Below are 21,117 nucleotides of genomic sequence, written 5' to 3' on the forward strand. Positions count from 1 at the left end.
ACTGGAGACACTTGATCCCCATCTCGCATACACCTGATCTGGAGCACCAGGTCTCCCAGGCCGGAGCGGAGAGGCGGGCACAGGGAGCAGAGGAGGCCGGGTTGAGGGCAGGGAGCGTTGACGGCAGCAGAGAAGGTGCGTCAGCATTGGGGACGACCTCGCTGTGATCCTGCAAGTAAACAAGCAGCAAGTGAACAAGTACTGGAAACAATTCTAGTAGTTCATGTTGTTGTGAGGAAGAAACAACAATGTTGTTAGGTGTAGAACTAGCTATAAAGTTAACTGCAGTGAACACCAACAGATTGGGTAAAGATTCCATAAATCAACACACAAGCATGAACAAGCATGTCCTGCACAAGCATGGATTGATGCTAATGAATGTCCTACACAAGCATGCCTGAATGATTCATGAGAAAAGCTCAAATGTGCTGAACTTCAGTAGTGCCAGTCTGAATATTCTGATACGAAACACACAGTGACGGGAGAAAACACAACACAATCCAGAAAAAATACTCCAGTATAGAACACATACTTATTGTCACATCATCTATGATACTAGTGTGAGGACAAGAATACAACGTCAGTCTCCTGAACTAGAATAAGAATACCTAGAGTAAGCTGAATGAAATCCACTCATGTCACAGAACACGATTGCTACCAGCCTACCATGAGACAAAGTACTTGAGTTTAGAAGAGCATAATTCAAAGAAGTAAATGCAAACTGTAGATACAAAAAAGATCATCAAACTAGGACACGTTTTGTTACCATGGATACATCTTATATCTATATACAGTAATTGACCAAATAAGATCTGAGGTTGTAAACACATTAAACTTTGTTCTAGAACTATAATAATGAACATTATCGGTAGCAATTTTAGTACTAAAGCTTAGATTGCAAATTGCAGCTCGAAGCAAGATTGGCATTGACAACTGAGAGATAGTTGGGAGGAACCGAGGAAGCATACCCGAAGAGTCCGGTCCTCCATGCCTGGGAGACCTTCTTGTTGTCCCTGGTGCGGGAGATGTTGTCGCCCAGCTACTGCCATCCTTGTGATTAGTTTTGCTCGTGTAGTACAATACTTAAACTTTCAAGACCTGATTAATTTACTGGAACTAACAAGTGGCATATTAGTGCAGATCAAAGTGGCACTTAAAGAAAACAAGTTTAACTTTCTGAATATGAGACTATACCAATGGAAAAACATTATATAAGATGGTGTGCCAATTAGAGTACTCCAATAAATGCATCAGGAACAAGCATAATCATCAGAAGATTATTCACGTTGGTGTATGATACGTCTCCGACGTATCGATAATTTCTTATGTTCCATGCCACATTATTGATGTTATCTACATGTTTTATGCACACTTTATGTCATATTCGTGCATTTTCTGGAACTAACCTATTAACAAGATGCCGAAGTGCCAGTTCTGTTGTTCTCGCTGTTTTTGGTTTCGTAAATCCTAGTAACGAAATATTCTCGGAATTGGACGAAATCAACGCCCGGGGTCCTATTTTGCCACGAAGCTTCCGGAAGACCGAAGAGGAGACGAAGTGGGGCCACGAGGTGGCCAAACCCTAGGGCGGCGCGGCCCCCTTGGCCGCGCGGCCCTATGGTGTGGGCCCCTCGTGCCCCTCTCCGACTTGCCCTTCCGCCTACTTAAAGCCTCCGTCGCGAAACCGCCGATACCGAGAGCCACGATACGGAAAACCTTACTGAGACGCCGCCGCCGCCGATCCCATCTCGGGGGATCCAGGAGATCGCCTCCGGCACCCTGCCGGAGAGGGGATTCATCTCCCGGAGGACTCTACACCGCCATGGTCGCCTCCGGAATGATGTGTGAGTAGTCTACCCCTTGACTATGGGTCCATAGCTGTAGCTAGATGGTTGTCTTCTCCCCATTGTGCTTCATTGTCGGGTCTTGTGAGCTGCCTAACATGATCAAGATCATCTATCTGTAATTCTATATGTTGCGTTTGTTGGGATCCGATGAATAGAGAATACTTGTTATGTTGATTATCAAAGTTATGTCTATGTGTTGTTTATGATCTTGCATGCTCTCCGTTACTAGTAGATGCTCGGGCCAAGTAGATGCTTGTAACTCCAAGAGGGAGTGTTTATGCTCGATAGTGGGTTCATGCCTCCATTGATATCTCGGGACGATGAAGAAAGTTCTAAGGTTGTGGATGTCTGTTGCCACTAGGGATAAAACATTGGTGCTATGTTCAAGGATGTAGTTACCGATTACATTACGCGCAATACTTAATGCACTTGTCTCGTTGTTAGCAACTTAATACTCGGAGGGGTTCGGATGATAACCTCGAAGGTGGACTTTTTAGGCATAGATGCATGCTGGATGGCGGTCTATGTACTTTGTCGTAATGCCCAATTAAATCTCACTATACTCATCATAATATGTATGTGCATGATCATGCCCTCTTTATTTGTCAATTGCCCAACTGTAATTTGTTCACCCAACATGCTGTTTATCTTATGGGAGAGACACCTCTAGTGAACTGTGGACCCCGGTCCAATTCTCTATACTCGAAATACAATCTATCGCAATACTTGTTCTACTCGTTTTCTGCAAACAATCATCCTCCACACAATACGGTTAATCCTTTGTTACAGCAATCCGGTGAGATTGACAACCTCACTCGTTTCGTTGGGGCAAAGTACTTTGGTTGTGTTGTGCAGGTTCCACGTTGGCGCCGGAATCTCTGGTGTTGCGCTGCACTACATCCCGCCGCCATCAACCTTCAACGTGCTTCTTGACTCCTACTGGTTCGATTAAACCTTGGTTTCTTACTGAGGGAAACTTGCCGCTGTACGCATCACATCTTCCTCTTGGGGTTCCCAACGGACGTGTCAACTACACGCATCAAGCAAATTTCTGGCGCCGTTGCCGGGGATATCAAGACACGCTGCAAGGGGAGTCTCCACTTCCCAATCTCTTTACTTTGTTTTTGTCTTGCTTAGTTTTATTTACTACTTTGTTTGCTGCACTAAATCAAAATACAAAAAAAAATTAGTTGCTAGTTTTACTTTATTTGCTATCTTGTTTACTATATCAAAAACACACAAAAAATTAGTTACTTGCATTTACTTTACTTAATTCATCATGTTTCCTTTTAATTTTACCACAAAAGACATACCGGTAGGACGTGGGTCTATAGTTGGGAGAAATAATATAGAAGAATTTTTCAATCATGTTAGTACCATTGAAGATTTTGAAGATAGACACTTGGTAGACCTTGCGCCTACTTATGATATTGCTGCTGCACATTTAGTTCGCTCGTTGGAAACTAAATTTGTTAATCTTAATCCTATAATCCAACACATGTTTCTCACACTTGGTGATATGGAAGAAGGGGAAAAGAAAGATTTTGTTTTAGAAACCCTTCTTAGAGAATTTGGTGGTCTAGCAAGAGAAGCTAGAAAGGTCTTTGCTAAATTTAATATGCTTGGTTCTCATACTAATTTTGTTAGTCTCCTTGAAAAGATGGACATGGATAGAATAAGATATACTAATAATATTGATGATGGAGGGGAGATCAAAGCACCAATACCATGTAAACTCCTAGCTATGAATGATGCACTAGAAAATAACTATGCTTGGCTTGTTTCCGAAAATTTGTTTGATGAGAGTAGCAAGCCCAAGACTAATGAAAAGGGAGACGCTAAAACTTATGTATCCAATATACTATGCTTGGTTGAGAAAAATCCACATCCCGCTGTAGAAGTACCACCCTTCGATAATAATTGATGCACACCTTCTGCGTCTAGCTGAAAGACGTTAAAGAAAAGCGCTTATGAGAGACAACCCATGTTTTTACCTACAGTACTTTGTTTTTATTTTGTGTCTTGGAAGTTGTTTACTACTGTAGCAACCTCTCCTTATCTTAGTTTTGTGTTTTGTTGTACCAAGTAAAGTCTTTGATAGTAAAGTTCATACTAGATTTGGATTACTGCGCAGTTTCAGATTTCTTTGCTGTCACGAATTCCGACCTGCCTCTCTGTAGGTAGCTCAGAAAAATATGCCAATTTACGTGCGTGATCCTCAGATATGTACGCAACTTTCATTAAATTTGGGCATTTTCATTTGAGTAAGTCTGGTGCCATTTTAAAATTCGTCAATACGAACTGTTCTGTTTTGACAGATTCTGCCTTTTATTTCGCATTGCCTCTTTTGCTATGTTGGATGAATTTCTTTGATCCATTAATGTCCAGTAGCTTTATGCAATGTCCAGAAGTGTTAAGAATGATTGTGTCACCTCTGAACATGTTAATTTTTATTGTGCACTAACCCTCTAATGAGTTGTTTCGAGTTTGGTGTGGAGGAAGTTTTCAAGGATCAAGAGAGGAGTATGATGCAACATGATCAAGGAGAGTGAAAGCTCTAAGCTTGGGGATGCCCCGGTGGTTCACCCCTGCATATATCAAGAAGACTCAAGCATCTAAGCTTGGGGATGCCCAAGGCATCCCCTTCTTCATCGACAACATCATCAGGTTCCTCCCCTGAAACTATATTTTTATTCCATCACATCTTATGTGCTTTGCTTGGAGCGTCGGTTTGTTTTTTGTTTTTGTTTTGTTTGAATAAAATGGATCCTAGCATTCACTTTATGGGAGAGAGACACGCTCCGCTGTAGCATATGGACAAGTATGTCCTTAGTTTCTACTCATAGTATTCATGGCGAAGTTTCTTCTTCGTTAAATTGTTATATGGTTGGAATTGGAAAATGATACATGTAGTAATTTGCTATAATGTCTTGGGTAATGTGATATTTGGCAATTGTTGTGCTCATGTTTAAGCTCTTGCATCATATACTTTGCACCCATTAATGAAGAAATACATAGAGCATGCTAAAATTTGGTTTGCATATTTGGTCTCTCTAAGGTCTAGATAATTTCTAGTATTGAGTTTGAACAACAAGGAAGACGGTGTAGAGTCTTATAATGTTTACAATGTGTCTTTTATGTGAGTTTTGCTGCACCGGTTCATCCTTGTGTTTGTTTCAAATAAGCCTTGCTAGCCTAAACCTTGTATCGAGAGGGAATACTTCTCATGCATCCAAAATACTTGAGCCAACCACTATGCCATTTGTGTCCACCGTACCTACCTACTACGTGGTATTTTCCGCCATTCCAAAGTAAATTGCTTGAGTGCTACCTTTAAAATTCCATCATTCACCTTAAAACATATAGCTCATGGGACATTTGCTTAAAAACTATTGTGGTATTGAATATGTACTTATGCACTTTATCTCTTATTAAGTTGCTTGTTGTGCGATAACCATGTTTCTGGGGACGCCATCAACTATTCTTTGTTGAATTTCATGTGAGTTGCTATGCATGTTCGTCTTGTCTGAAGCAAGAGAGATCTACCACCTTATGGTTAAGCATGCATATTGTTAGAGAAGAACATTGGGCCGCTAACTAAAGCCATGATCCATGGTGGAAGTTTCAGTTTTGGACAAAATCCTCAATCTCATTGAGAAAATTATTAATTGTTGTTACATGCTTATGCATAAAAGAGGAGTCCATTATCTGTTGTCTATGTTGTCCCGGTATGGATGTCTAAGTTGAGAATAATCAATAGCGAGAAATCCAATGCGAGCTTTCTCCTTAGACCTTTGTACAGGCGGCATAGAGGAGGCGCTCTGGTTGGGGAGAGAAGGGTGCAGAGCCGAAGCTCGGCCTGCTCGGGAAGGCGCGTCTCCGGGACTGGGAAAGCTCGGGACTGGGGAAGCTCGGTCTCCCGGTGCAGCTTAAACCTCCATGGCGAGGACGCCGCCAGGACTCCTTGATCCCCTTTCCTCGCGCTGTGGAAGAATGTATGGGGCCAGCTTCTTGAGTTCTTTTCCTCCCCGAACATGGATCACAACGTGTGGATCGGAATGTCTGTCGCGTGCTCCGGTGCTCGTCCATGAACGTGTGGGCCGGCCCTGTTGTTGCCGCGCTGCCGGACGAACAGCCTCCCCAGCCCGGGTTCCCACGAAACGATGCCATCGTACCCTTTAGTTCTATTCTCTCGTTACCACGTTCCCACCTTCTGTCTGACAGCTGAACTGGGCCAAACAGCCTCGGTGTTGGGCCACAGGTCATCTTTTTGCGCTTTGTTTTACAGTACTAGAATTAAGGACGCACGTTTATGTATGTGCAATAATCCCACCTCGCTCCCCTAAGCCATGTACCGTCGATTTATATAGGTAGGGGAAAGGATTGCGGAAAGAGGATGAGAGTTGGGAAGACGATTGGTTGGACGGGACGGATAGCCTTTGAATGGACGCTGATCTTTGGTGGGGCACGACAATCAGATACTCGATTTTCAAAAACTGGGGGCGTGTATGCGTACCTGCCTGTCTCATGTGGTTGTGTTGCATCGTTCTCGAAATGGAAATTACATGCATCATATTTTAACAAAGATAGTAGGTTATACTTAAAGGATACAAATACATAGGAGTATACGTTCAAAAGTTTAAAATAGAACTGTAATCATTTTCAAGTATATGGTACAAAAATATATAAATAGTAGCCTCTATGCCACAATATAAAACATTTCCTAAAATGTAGATCAAGTAGAAAATAAAATTAAGACTAAAGGGCAAAGTGAGGCTAGGATTATGCGAGCGAGACGGTCGACTTTTTTCGGCATATAACTTGGGAGTGAACATGACCTTCACAATTAGAATGAGTCACCTCATTGCAACTATACCTAGGCATCTGTCGGACTGGGGAAGCATGTCGGGTCGTGAGCTTGGCTGCTTCCTTATTTCATCTTTTGGGGTACCTAGGCCTAGCCTGGCATAGCCATCGGGCCAACTTTTTCAGGTCCAAGCCTGGGAATTTTGGACTGAGCTTCGGGCAAGGCAATCCATTGCTAGGTATAATTGCAACGCACACGCGCCGTAGCATCGCACGGGCTTCTTTCCTAGTATTCATAATAACAAATAGTACATGGTAGAGATACACGAGCTGTCTCCAGCGATTACAAAATAAAGTCTAAAAGATACTAGCAAATCTTCGAGATCTTCAAACTCTTTCTTCTTCCAAGACATAATCTTGTACTTTTCTGAAGGCAGCCAAAGATAGATAACAAACCATAGACCTGTAAATACCAACGAAGGTTCTCCCATAATTTTAATTTGAGCCGCAATGCCAAGGCTGCGTGCACGCGCGCAACCATTAAAATAGTCAATCAACATCGGCAAGAGTACCAACACCAGTATGTCAGGGAATAAAAACCGATCTGCCTTGTCGACGTTGATGGAGAGCCGAGAATAGGAATCACCATTATCGAGGACGTAGCAACCGGGACAAGAACTGCGAGGATAATCCTCCTCGCGGCAACCATGAGAAAAGATCCAAGATCGATCCGGCGAAGTAAGATCTCGAACACCCATACCTAGATAATTGTAATCTTTCAGCACCACCATTGACGTCGGGAAGGAGATCTCGTCGTCGAACGAAAGGCCGAAGATCACTTATTGCAGTACAATGCCATCTCCATTGCGGGGAAACCAACAAGAAAACGGCGACCAAAAACCTAACATAGACTACCGAAAAGACTACTTTTATTGAAAACTCCACTCATAGATCGGGTTCCCCACTCCTCCCGACGCCGGCGAAGCCGGCCGGAGGAGGGGGAACCGATCTATGGAGGAGGCTGAGTAGGGGCGGCTAAGGCTTTTCTCAAGAGGCGGCGGCTACAGGGACGTACGAAAAAATATTAGCTTAAAATGCTCACTTTATGTATGCACAGAAGTCTAAATTCTGGATTAAACTGCAAATTTGATTCTGTACAAAAACTGCAAATTTGATGACCGGGTCCCACAAGGCAATGGTGATGTGTTTACAAACATTTCAAAATATTTGAAAGAAGGAAAGAATTGACATCCCCGTTTAAAAGTTGGGTCATTTTTATGAGATTTGGGCAACATTGATGAAAATTTTGAACTTTTAAAGAAAACTAAAAATCAAGTTATTTAGATTAAAAAAAACCGTCGGGCAATCCTAATAATTTTTGGGTACGGCTGGGTGCTAAATGACATACCATAGCCTATACCGTATTTGGGTGTAAAGTTCGAAATCAGATATCCTTACCCGTCGGATTCTTTCATACCAGATATGGTATCTCTAAAACATATTCGAAAACGTACACCCCTACATATGAGACTCTAACGATTCAAAGGTGCACCGAAGTGCACGTGTTTGGTTAAAATCCACGCGTTGCTCCTAGGATGGCTCGAGCGAAACCCTAGATGTCGCCCCAAAATTCGTCCCTCTCTCTCTCCCAACCTCTCACCACCACCAGAGGAAGCCGATGGCGAATCCCCACGATACGGACATCGGTCAGCGTGTCTAGATCTTCTGGCCTCCTCTTGTGGTGGCGACATCCAGCCGGAGCGTGGTGCTCGAACTTGGACGAAAGACGCGCGAGGTGGAGCAAGGTCTCTAGGGTGGCGGCATGATGATGGTGGTTGGGCGAACGCGGTTCCGAGGGCAGTCGACGTTCTCCCGATAGCAATGCTGAGGTTGCAGCCATGTGGCAGCGTGGTAGCCGACAGTGAGTCAAGCGGCACCGATCTAGCCACAATATGTTCGCTGTGACATCAGCCATTGGTGCTGCAGTAGTTGAACGCTTTGGGCGGCAGCCCTGGTCTTTCGACAACAACGGACATCGTCGCCGGGATGCAATAGTGTTCGGATCTTCGCTTTGGTGATGGTCCTAACCTCCGTGTATCGTGGTCGGTCTTGGTACGGGACGTAATCTTTTGAGACCGTGGAGTTTCAAGGCCAGCGGCGTTGTATGCCCCATCGACTTCCATATCGAGTTCGGTTTGACTCCGCATGTGCTACAAACGATGTCTTCGAGAAGGTGTGAAGTCATGCTGGCCTGGCCATGACTATGCATTGTGTTTCATGCGGAGATGTCAAGTCATGCCTGATCGAAGGTGCAATGCACCATATCTCTTCCAGCGTCATGCTTGTTGTTGCTCAATCGAAGGCAGCGCAATAGTGACTAGAGGTGCGGCGATATGGGACATTATCACCTTTCAGTTTCTCCTCCAGCGGCAGCTTGTCAGCGAGGAGTCGTTAGACGGGCATGTGATGAGGGTGTAAGCGTCTTCAACATCGAGTATGTGCACTCTAGTGAAAACACAAAATCTTTGATTAGGCTATGTTGACGCACTCCCAGGGACCGATCCAGCATACCTGTTGCCTGGGCACTTGCCCAGGCTTCAGTCTTGGATTCCTTGGTTAAAATTACATCTTGCCTTGATATTTTCTTTGAATTAGACTTCAGCTTTGTTGTGTGCCCAGGCTTCGCAAAAATCCTAGGTCCACCTTTGCGCACTCCTACGTCATGTCCATGTTGAAGGTAGTGGACCAAAGCTCGGTTTTTGGGATGAAAATCCTGATATCGACCTATGATTCGACTCGTCATCATCGAAGCACATGCCGATTTTTACTCTTGAAGGATTAGCCTAGGATTTATGTATTTTGTTTGGTTGTCCTTTCACCATAGGGTTAGTGATACCTGGTGGAGTTACTACCGCAAAGCATACGGCCCAGGGTTTTTTTTTATGTGAGTCGGACACGTTTGGCTGCTAGTTTTTGTATTAAGAATAAGAAAGGATGTGCGCATCAAGTGTCACACATGAAAATGCCCTAGCCCTTCATGTGTATACATTTTAAAATGAAAATAAACATTTTTTGGCATCACACAGTAACTTTTTTCTCTATCACATGACTGCAACTAAATTTTTGCGCAGAAATGTTTTAGGGCACACCAATGCTTGAATTCAGAAAATTGTAAAAGTATACGAAAGAACTCAAACATTTGCAAAAAAAGTGTGAATTTTCTTTTCGCTAAGGCCTCTCTGGACTGAAGGAAGATCATACAAATTTGTAATTGCAAGAAGTTTTTGTATGGGAACCCTTTAATCCATAGGATTGAGGTCATCTAATTTCTGTGGAATACGGTCCAAAGAGGCCCTTACCAGCAGGGAAGCACATGAGCCTGAAACCAGGTATCCGCTCTCCACAAAAGCCCACTTTTTTAGCTTGGTATTGGTACTTGACTTTGCACCGGTGCAAGAAAAATGGGCTGGGATTTCATATGAATTTCGTATGATTCCATTTGATCGGAGTTTTCCCTACATACATCGCTTTGAAACTCTAGGAATTAACTTGGAATTCAACAAAGCTCTCATAATTTCCTTTCTCAGACAACCGCTCCGGCTCCACCAAAGCTCTTCTAAGACTTCTCGTTTTAAGCCGGGGCACATGCGAGACGATCAGCTTGGAGTGGGTGAAAATGTATACCATCTTGAATGCCACATAAGTGGCATATCTAGATTGACATATTTTATAAACGTTATCTCTCCTTTCAAAATTATGCTTTCACGCCAGTATTTTGCCATCTTGACATATTTCATACACAGCTTAATTATGTCGTTGCATTGGTATCGTCCTTACATGGACATGAAAAGGACAGAGTCGTGGTTAACACGTAAAATCATTGTTTTCTGTAGCATGAGTTATGTAATCAGCTATTTTATTCAGAAAAATCAGCGTATGAATTTCCACAGAAATTATGCAACCAGATATTTCATTCACAAAATCAGTGCATAATTTCAGGCCAAGCGTGCAAATTCTCAAACATGGTCCTGCTATTTCCACGTAGTATGAAGCTTGAGCGAAGCGAAACATCAAAACATAAAGCATCGTGAAGTAGAAAAAACGATGAAGCGGCATGGCCTTGTTCCACATCGAAATAAGCAAGACATATACCAGCATGTATAAGACAAAGAATTGTTTACAAGTTGACATCTGAACTTGTAAGGAGTTCATTTATACAGTGAACATAAGTACATAACTTCAAAGACGAAATAAGAACAGTGTGATAACCGGAGCCACAAACCCACAGGCCGCAACATCACATAAAACGTGCACAATCAGAACAGAAACGAAGCTCTTTGTCATCTCTAGAAAGACCCCAGACACTAGCACCTTTCTGACATATTTCACCCATATGTCTCTCGATGTTTCGTGTCAGCAAAGGTATTTGGATCATGAACCAAAATGGTAGAGTGGCAACGAAGTCAACTATGAAACATGTGCCTAAATGACCAAAGGTAAACATAAAGTTACGTTCTCCACTGATACAAAAAGTGACGTCGCAAGGAGTATGGGGCCCTATGATTGATAGATAGTTGATAGGAGCGGAGATTTTTGGGTCCCAGCTCCAGTGATCCTGTTATTTTTTCTAGAAAATAAAATCCAAAACAATATTTACGAGATTCAAAAAAATGAAAAAAAAATCCGGATGTAGCCAAATGATGTATCCCACAAACGTGGAAAATATCAATTCACATATTTTGTTTCTGACCTACACAAAAATGAAAAAAGAGTGGATTTGAGCATGCATATTTTCAAATCTCCAACTTTTATCAGATTTTTTTTATTTTTTACATAGCCCACAATATAAAGAATTTCTCATTGCGATTTTGCATGCTTGTGGGATACATCATTTTCTATGTTCAGATTTTTTTGAACTTGTAAATATGGTTTTTGAATATTTTAGGGTGAAGGGATCACTAGATCGTGGGAGACAAAGACACTTTTCGAATTGATACCTACCACAGACTTATGTAGGGAGTTTTTTTTTTGCCACGCTTGTATGGCTGATAGATATGTATTTCTGTAGTGTGCTTAACTGACATCGAGAACTAAGCATGTGGAACGCCTTAACTTATGGGAGGAGATTTGTGGCTATAAACCATTCGAGCACTAAAAAATACTGCCAAGTTCTACAATGTACACAGTTTTATGCATGAAAGATTAACATGAATTAACTGTCCATGGAGAAACAATGGTGTACTGAACCTATGATGCACTTGCTACATTTGATAATTCCAATGGGAAACACAAAAGGATAGTTGATGATAAAACTGTAACTTAGCCATTCTAAAAATCAATTCCTAATAGACACATTTCAAATAATCAAGTCGAGCCAAATTTTATTAGTACCTTTGTTCTACAAATGGCAGTTAGCACGCGACTAAAATTTCCAATATGTATGACACTCGGAGTCCAGCCAGAGTTTGCATACTTCTAGTATGAAAGATATAGATGGATAGATGTAAAAGTAGATTATATAGGACATGGTGAATGCTTTGCAAGATGTAGCGGGCACACTGTAGTTTGACTATTGATCACACACATGACTAAATTACATGCATGCCATGATAAATACCTAAGATTCTCTCCGGGAAAAATGCCAATATGCAAACAGGTTCAAGAAATCATATACATTACCATGTAACCTCCGAGGTAAGAAAAATGCATATCCAGTTGGTGCGCTCCAGACATTCAGGAAAATATGATCCCTCGATTTCCGAAAGGTTGAGGATTGGGTGTGTCCTGGGAAACATGAAAATAGAAATGCACACTCCCTTCGCAGGCATTATCCTGATCAGGTTCAAAGGGACTTTCTCAGCCCATATCACAACAATCCAGGCCAAGGGCCCTTCAGATCGTTGAGAATACAGGCACCCCTGGTGCTACTTTCATCACTAACAATCCCATAATGATACGAAAAGAGGAATATAGCAAACATAGCACAACAGAGTTTTCTTTATTACAATCCATGACGACATAAGAAAAACTGAAGCTAAGCGACACCAGCTTTATTGAGGCAGATATCCTGCTTACCACCTCCTAACAAAGGATGGTAGAAGTGCTGTTGACAAACAGCCTAGCCATCAGATCTGCATCACCTGGAACAGATGCTGCCAAGGAGATCTGCACAAAGTTTGTATTTCTGAATTATGATAAAATACCAAAGATATACAAACACATGTGTATTCACATCCATACAGCATACAATCAAAATGTTATGTTACCTGACAAAAAATTCAAGTAAAAGTTGAATCTAACAGAAACAAAGGAATAAGTCACTTCAGTAGAATTACATTATTATGATATTAAAGTATTCCTGCATGTAGTTGGTACAATAATCAATGGATCATTCAACCAAATTAATCAGACTACTAAATGTACGCATCTGTACAGCCAATCCAACAAACTATTGGTTTACGACACTTTCTAATGGAAGTTAAAGCTTGTTCAATGCTGCAAAAGTTTCATATTGTGTGGACAGGAAATTAACCACATTTATGACATGGCAATTTAGAACTATGATCAAGCAGATTATGCAATGTAATTATGACCAACCTAATAAGGTAAAAAAGGAGTATCCATGGTTTAAAAATTAACTGGAGGAAAGAAAAACATATATGGCTCAAAGTCTCAAACTATGAATTGTGTTTTGTGATCCATGTTTAAGGATTACTGGTATGGTTTAATTCTTATTATCATGTATACTATTTCGAATAAAAAAGCTTCATGTGTGTTCTTTTACATGATAAAAAAACTAACTGACCTTATTTTTTAGCTAGGTAGCTTTCTGGAACATAGATTTCCCCTCCAGCTTCACCATGTTGTTCGCCACTAATTGTTTTCCTTGCAGCCATAAATTCAGCACTCATATCACTCATTCCTTGTCTCACAGCTTCCTCTACTGTCCCATAACCATGTTCATCAGCATACTTCCTTATATCCTCCGTGATTTTCATCGAACAAAATTTGGGACCACACATCGAGCAGAAATGTGCTACTTTGGCACCATCAGATGGTAATGTCTCATCATGGAAAGACATAGCAGTTACTGGATCCAGAGATAAAGCAAACTGGTCTAACCATCTAAACTCAAACCTTGCCTTGCTTAGTGCATCGTCCCATGCTTGTGCGTAGGGGTGACGCTTTGCCAAATCAGCAGCATGAGCAGCAATTTTATAGGATATAACACCTGTCTTCACATCATCACGGTTAGGCAACCCAAGGTGCTCCTTTGGTGTTACATAACAAAGAAGTGCAGTGCCAAGAGCCCCAATATTGGCAGCACCAATGGCTGAGGTGATGTGATCATAACCAGGTGCAATATCAGTTGTCAAAGGACCCAATGTATAGAAAGGTGCTTCATTGCACCACTCCAGCTGTTTCTGCATGTTTTCAGGAATTTTATGCATCGGAATATGCCCTGGACCTTCATTCATTACCTAGAAGTGAAGGAATATCAGCAAGACTATATTATATAGCAGATAGAAATACAGCTGCAAGTTCAACTACTGAGCAACTAGGGAAAATAAAAATGATTTATCATTCAGGGCACTTTGCAAATCAAGAGTTTGAAAAATCGATCTTTAATATTTTCTCACTTGTTGTTCTTCCGAGAACTAATTTCTAGGTAAGCATAAGCTACATTGCACTATTAATGAATATCATTGCATATACACTGTTCCAAATAAAAATGACAATGTGCACATTAGTCATGGGCGCAGAAAAGATCAGATGAAAACAGTTAATATCTGTCCTATTTAATATGGTGTCTTTTATGCTCAATGTGCAATCTGCCAACATGGCACATATTCAATTTTAGTGCAAAACAAAATGTTTTTTCTACTTATTACCAGTTACTTTAAATATTCACTTCAATTTCATGTTAACAATAATAACTTTCTGAACAGATAACATAGTTAATATCTTGTCCTTAGAATTTATATAAAAGTTTGATCGCAATAATCAAAGCTTATTCAGAACATCCTGTTACTGATCAATGGAATATGAAAAACACATACAACCATGATAGCATATATTCGAATATATTTGGTTAAACTTTACTCATGTTTATTCTTACCTGCACATCTTTCTCCCATGCTCGGCGTGTTAGCTCCCCTTGAGTCAGCAGTTCTGCAAACTGAGCACTGTCATTTGCATCATAAATAGAACCAGGCCTCAAACCATCACCAATTGATAATGCCACATCATACTGGTTGCATATGTCAAGAATGTCATCCCAATGCTCATAAGCAAAGTTCTCCTTGTGATACGTTAAGCACCACTTTGCATGGATTGATCCACCACGAGAAACAATGCCAGTCATTCTTTTTGCTGTAAGAGGAATATAACGGAGCAACACACCAGCATGGATGGTGAAATAATCAACACCCTGCTCAGCCTGTTCAATTAAAGTTTCTCTAAAGACTTCCCAGCTCAAATCTTCCGCAATACCATTAACCTTTTCAAGTGCTTGGTAAATAGGAACAGTCCCAATAGGAACTGAAGAGTTACGAATAATCCATTCACGGGTTTCATGGATATGGCGCCCTGTTGAAAGGTCCATGACGGTATCAGCTCCCCACATTGTGGCCCACTGGAGCTTGTGGACTTCCTCCTCAATGGAGCTCACAACAGCTGAATTTCCAATGTTTGCATTAATCTTTACCAGGAAATTTCTGCCAACAATCATGGGTTCCAATTCCAGGTGCCTCTTGTTGGAAGGAATAATAGCTCGTCCACGGGCGACCTCAGACCGGACAAATTCAGGAGTGAGGTTCTCACGTTTGGCACAGTACAACATCTCCTCTGTTATGATTCCCTGCTTAGCATAGTACATTTGCGTGTATCGAGGACTACCTAACTTCTCCCTCCTGTCAATCCATTCTTTCCTTATCTTTGGGAGTCCTGCAAGAATTGAATGAATAGTTACTACAAACAAACTGATATGTCTGGAATTTCAAGTTTGGGGCAACAAAACTGATTTGAATTATTCAGATGAACAAAAGAACTGTATTGCTATTCTGATGATATCTAACTGATGGAACTTCTATAGCAAATTTCCCAGGATACTAAATCATCTAACGTTACTGCTTTCTTGTAGAAGACTTTATACAATAGTATGCAAGATTAACTTAATTTTTTCCTGAACGACAATCCAAGACATCGACAACTATAACCATGTGCTCTGCCAACATTTCTGTCATTTTTTAACTGCATCTACCTTTATATTTACTACTATCAAAGTTAGAAGTGGAAATACATTCATCCATTCATCTCCCAACAATATATCTACAAAAGGGTTATGGGAAATGAAACACCTCCGCCCAAATGATGACGAAAACATGGAGAAAACCAACCCTGGTGACGATGACTTAATGTGGTAACTAGGGCGATATGATTATTGTGTCCTTAGAAAAACACCAGATTCAGTTAGTTAGACATCTAGTGAGATATCCGATATATGACCAGAAAAATGTGATAAGTCTACTTGGCCTCTTCAACTATTTTGCAAGTCTGAAATCAACCCTGAACTCCAAACTAAGTTACCACAAAGATTAAACCGTCTATTATTTGACTATAAAATTAACTTATTCCAACAAAGATTAGATCAAGGCACATGCAGTAAGCACAAGTGCATAGTTGCAAGAGAGCGTGCACAGCATCTATGTTTCTATGCAACAGCTGATCTAGATGTTAGGACTCACAGAGTAAAAGCAGTTTAAATGGGTTAAAATAAAAACATGACAAGAAAGATGAGGCCGGTGAGTTACCAATCCTTGGGCTTATGTTCTGGGGACCACTGGTGTCATACGTATCGAAGTGCCCACTATCTCCAGTCAAATGGATTCTCCGAAACGGAACCTTGAGGGAGTGACCTGATTCCTCGTGAACAATTTCACTGCAAATCACAACAATAGCAAACACAAGGTATAATCAGTATACTGGAACACAAACATGTTGGCAATCCAGATATAGCTGCTAGACGAAGTAAAAACAGGAAGCGTGCCTGGATTCCTTGGTGCTGCGTGGAAAGCATTCTTCAAACGCTGGGAGCGGCAGAAATTCTGGAGCGGCAGGATCAACCGTCTGTTTCTTCTGCCTAGGCTTTGCTGGCTCAGCTACTGACTGGTCAGTCACTGAAGCAGCCTTGGGCCTTGAAAGAGTGAGGCTAGCGTTCCTGTCCTGCGCATCTTGAGTGCGCGAAATACCACCGAAACCAGGCAGAAGTGCAGTTTTGGGGAACTTGATGGCGCCGCAGCTGTTGTTCATAGCCATCGTCGACGATGAGAAGGATGGTTGCAGCGCAGCCATTTCCTGTTTAAGGTACAGATTAGTGGTTGTAGATAAGAGCGTGCCTAGTTTATATCTGCAAATGAAAAAATGGTCTAGACGGAGTACTAGTTTTATTCTACGGTGTGTGGCAGCTATTGGCCTCCGTTTCAAAATAAGTGTCACAACTCACAAGTTTCTCTAGATATGGATTATGTAGACGCATTTAAAATATAGATATATCCTCATTTAGAAAAAAAAAACTGCTCGAACACTTATTTTGTAAGGGAGGTAGCCCTCCGGTTCATATTAATTGACTCTACTATGGATGTATCTAGACATATTTTAGTTCTAGATACATTCATATTGAAGTCAATTAATATGAATCGGAGTAGTACTTTTTATAACATTATTACAGGAGGCTGGCTGTTATCTGAACTTGTGGAGTCTGAAACATACAAGTCCTACTGTCAATCTGGTGTGCGTCTCTGCAACTACACACCGATCCCCACGTTTATACATGCATGAAAAAATCGTACTAGTCAATTGTGAGGTCCCAAATCCCCACTACGAAACTGGATTGATTGCATAAACTGGATTATAGCTGCACAACTGGCAACGAATGGATCCAATTCCCAGAAACAAGACATGACGCCTGCCCTTGAGCGGAGCAGCAAGCACGATCGGCTCGATCCGGCCATGAGAGAAAGGGAGGGCGCTTACCTTAGGCGAAACGGCGGATCCCGCGAGAGGCGGTGGGAAGGAGTGAGCGTAGCCGGCCGAGAGGGGATGGCAGTGGTGTGCACACCTGACGAGTGGATCGAGAGGGAGATTCTTTATAGGGGGAAGGCGATCGCGGCGCTGGGCCTGGGCCGGCGAGGGGAGGATAGAGCACGGGTGGCCACTCCTCGCCGCAGAAGAGGACAGCCGGCGCGTGTGGCCAAACGATGGGAAACCGACGGTAGTACCACTGTACCAGTGGCACCAGATATTTGTGGCTGCCCAGCCCAGATATTCCAGTGTGCACGTCCACCTCTCGACAAAAGGTGCTCCACGATTGATTGATGACACACACGTCCAGATACGCAAAATCGCACACAGAGACAGCCAGACAGTACAGACAGACCTCCAAGGGACGATGGCAACAACAGTGGCTGGCACCTGGCAGCAGATATTTCTGTCCGCAGAGCGCACAGACAGAGCAATCTTGGAGCAATGGCTGACGAGTGGGGTGCAGTCGCCGGCGGATCATCGCGCTAGGATAAGTGCATGTCTGCGACGAGGCGGGCGGCGGTCGAATGTAGGCAGCGGCCGGCCAGGGATCCATGCCATGGGCGGCGGGCAGCGGCGGCGGCGGTGCGAGACGACGAGGGGGGGCTGAGCGGCGGCGTCTCGTCAGACGGGGCTTCCTGGGCCGCTCGGCTGCTTGAGGCCTGGGCTGGTCGGATAGATGGACTGTCGCCGTTTCATAAGCTTTGTTGTAAGGTGGCCCAATACCTAGTGAAGCTACTGGTCTCGTCTGTCAGTAAGCAATTCCCTAAGCTGAAGTTCCTCTTTTCCCTAAAAAAAAGGAAACTGCTGGGCGTCCCCCGGGGATCTGATTCCCCAGCCCCCGGGTCCCTAGCCGTCGGATCAACCATTTTAACGGTTAGATTTCCATGTAGCAAAAAAACACCTCCGGCAGCAAAAAATCATCCCGGCAGCAAATGACTGAAGCAAAAAACGGTTCGTTCAGAAAAGAAAATAAAAAAGCTGGGCTCGTCGGAGACCTCGCCGGAAACCATGTAGCAAACATATTAGGCAGATATAGCAAAACCGCAAATAAATTGTAGCAAAGGGCCTGCTGAGCGTCCCCCGCCCCGATCCCCCGCCTCCCCGGCCGTATGCCCTCATGTAACGATCAGATCAAAAGTCAACTAGATAACTGCTCCCTACATCCTGGCTCCTCCGTGCATGGTGGCCGCGCATGGCGCCCGCGCTGCTATGATTCCTACCATGTGTACGTCGGTGTCCCTACTCCATGAGCCACGGCGGTCGCCGGAGAAACCAATCCCATCGCTGGCGAGCCCGTCGAGCCGTTGCGTGACAACCTGGCCGTGGCGCCGATGCAACAACCCTCCTCACCACTCTGGCTCCCCTATTCGTGCTCATCGGAGTAGCTCTTCCGACGGCGAAGGCCATCACCGGAGAACACGATGCGGCGGCGCTGGTGCATCAGCAACGACACCCATGATACATGGTAGCAGGGCCGATGTGCCTTTGTAGCAAGGTGAACGGCCGTTGGTAGCAGCACGGCCAGCTCCATGTAGCAATGCGGCCGCTGGCAGTAGCCCCGGCATCTCCATGTAGCAAGTCACGTCGCCCCTTGTAGCAAGGCCGGCCGCCCATTGTAGAAGTCCGGCAGCCGCCGACAGCAACACTGGCAGCTCCTTGTAGGAAGGCCCGATGGCCCTTGTAGCAAGGCTGGCCTTCCCTTACAGCAACCAATTTGGAGCAGCGTCGACAACCACGAATCCAGCCAGAGAAGATGGTGTGGGTACCAACGCCCTCCGCGCTATAGCAGATGCGGAGACCAGCGTTGGGCGCGCGGCGCGAGGAAACGGCGTTGGGCGTGCAGCGCGAACCATCGGCGAGCGGCGGCCTTGCTACAAATGGGCGGCGCGGCATAGTGCGGCGAGCTCGGGCCGAGCTTGAGGACGATGAGGCGGAGAAGGGCGGACGAGGGAAGGCGACGGGGGATGTGGAGGCGGCGGAGGACCATGATGCGCTTGGTGCAGTGTGCGGCGGAGGCAGCCACCAGCCATGGTCGTGTGCGATGAGTAGCATTGGGGATTTTTCTGTGGAGAAGAAGCACTCGGGAGAGGAGGGGGATAAGGTTTGACGAGGGCCCCACTTTGATAGGACGCGTGGCGAGCTGGGAAGCCGGGGGACGAGTCGCGTTCGATCCCCCGGGGGAACGGGAGCATTTTCCTAAAAAAAAGTGAAGCAAGGTCGACGCCCTGGTCTGGCCGGTGTCGCTGGCTGCATAGATCGCGCGTTTCTGCACCGTTATTATTGCCAGCTGGCGTCATTGACAATGTTCGTCGTACGAGACAACCTACTATATCGGCGATTCAACGAGGTTTGGTCCACCACATGTTTCTGCAAGCCTTCATTGGCTGAAATTTACAAATAATGGGTTGTCTCCCATAAGTGCTTTTCTTTAACGCCTTTAAGTTAGACGCAGAAAGTGTGAATCATGTATTATCAAAAAAAGAAGCATTAACATTATTACCAGGGACTTTGCGTCTACCCTTCTTACACTTACTCTTACTCTTTGGTTTAGGGAATATATGACCGCATCCAGGTGTAGAGGAATTTAGAGTGTCTTTCCCCACATCTATGGTCGCTCCCAAGAGTTTCAGCATGGATCTTCCAAGTGTGATTTGTCTTGTCCCTACACATTCAATAACGAGATAATCAGTGGATACCGTTCTTCCAAGAAGGGTTGTGAACACTCCTTCAGCTATTCCTTTAGGAATTATAACAGAGTTATCAGTAAGAGTTATTCCTTCTCCACCTTCAGTAAATCCCCAGAGTGTCAAAGATTCATAAATACTTTTAGGCATAAGGCAAAATTCAGTCATAATATCACAACGGGCATAATTTTTTTTACCATCAATAGCAACTTTAATAGTAGGGTCCCACATTGAAGGTTCAGAGTTTACTGGAACATAATCAAAATGCTCACATCCGACTATACCCTTCTTTTAAGCAAGATATATCTGTCTCAATAGTGTTTAATCTATTACAAATACTAACAAGAGATGAATCAAAATTATTAGCTGAGCTAGATGATGCAACCAATTTTTTTATGGCATTAAAAGCTTGATCCCCATCGCAATGACGGAAATCTCCTCCCACTACAGCGTCCAAGGCATATCTATAGCGAAGAATAAGCCCAAAATAAAAGTTACTAAGAAGAAGGCTTAGAGTCATTTTAGGTTCAGTTTTACCATAAGAATTAAAAATTCTAGACCAAGCTTCCTTAAAACTCTCCTCATCCCCTTGTTTAAAAGTAAAGACCAATTTCTCAGGCGACAGAGTAACAAGTATAGGACTAGACATGATAACAAACTAAATACAAGTAACTAATTTTTTTGTGTTTTTGATA

At 43.3% G+C, this 21,117-nt stretch overlaps 1 protein-coding gene across 4 annotated transcripts; it reads right to left on the bottom strand.

Annotated features, from left to right (window-relative positions):
* Positions 1 to 10,789: 10,789 nt before the first annotated feature.
* Positions 10,790 to 17,809, bottom strand: LOC124703831 (phosphomethylpyrimidine synthase, chloroplastic-like). 4 transcript variants are annotated; one of them, XR_007003333.1, is made up of 8 exons: positions 17,688 to 17,809; positions 16,702 to 17,009; positions 16,466 to 16,593; positions 14,773 to 15,599; positions 13,459 to 14,134; positions 12,729 to 12,818; positions 12,333 to 12,571; positions 10,790 to 11,135 (listed from the first exon to the last, which is right to left on the bottom strand). XR_007003333.1 is itself a non-coding variant. In XM_047236071.1 (6 exons), exons 2-5 carry the CDS (start codon positions 17,004 to 17,006, stop codon positions 13,460 to 13,462), a joined length of 1,935 nt encoding a protein of 644 aa, XP_047092027.1. In that variant the 5' UTR covers positions 17,007 to 17,009; positions 17,688 to 17,809; the 3' UTR covers positions 12,605 to 12,818; position 13,459. The 4 variants fall into 4 exon arrangements, 1 of the variants encoding a protein (XP_047092027.1); XR_007003334.1 differs by having other exon boundaries at positions 10,790 to 12,543; XR_007003332.1 differs by having other exon boundaries at positions 10,790 to 12,571.
* Positions 17,810 to 21,117: the final 3,308 nt, after the last annotated feature.

This window comes from Lolium rigidum, chromosome 3, assembly GCF_022539505.1.
Source record: "Lolium rigidum isolate FL_2022 chromosome 3, APGP_CSIRO_Lrig_0.1, whole genome shotgun sequence".
NCBI lineage: Eukaryota > Viridiplantae > Streptophyta > Magnoliopsida > Poales > Poaceae > Lolium > Lolium rigidum.

Bases quoted from the DNA above. Each gene is read 5' to 3' on its own strand.
- LOC124703831 (XM_047236071.1), bottom strand. From the start codon at position 17,006: ATGGCTGCGCTGCAACCATCCTTCTCATCGTCGACGATGGCTATGAAC. The intron at 16,594-16,701 runs GCACGCTTCCTG...TGTGATTTGCAG, and splicing joins CGCAGCACCAAGGAATCCAG to TGAAATTGTTCACGAGGAAT. The intron at 15,600-16,465 runs GTAACTCACCGG...CAATTCTTGCAG, and splicing joins GAACATAAGCCCAAGGATTG to GACTCCCAAAGATAAGGAAA.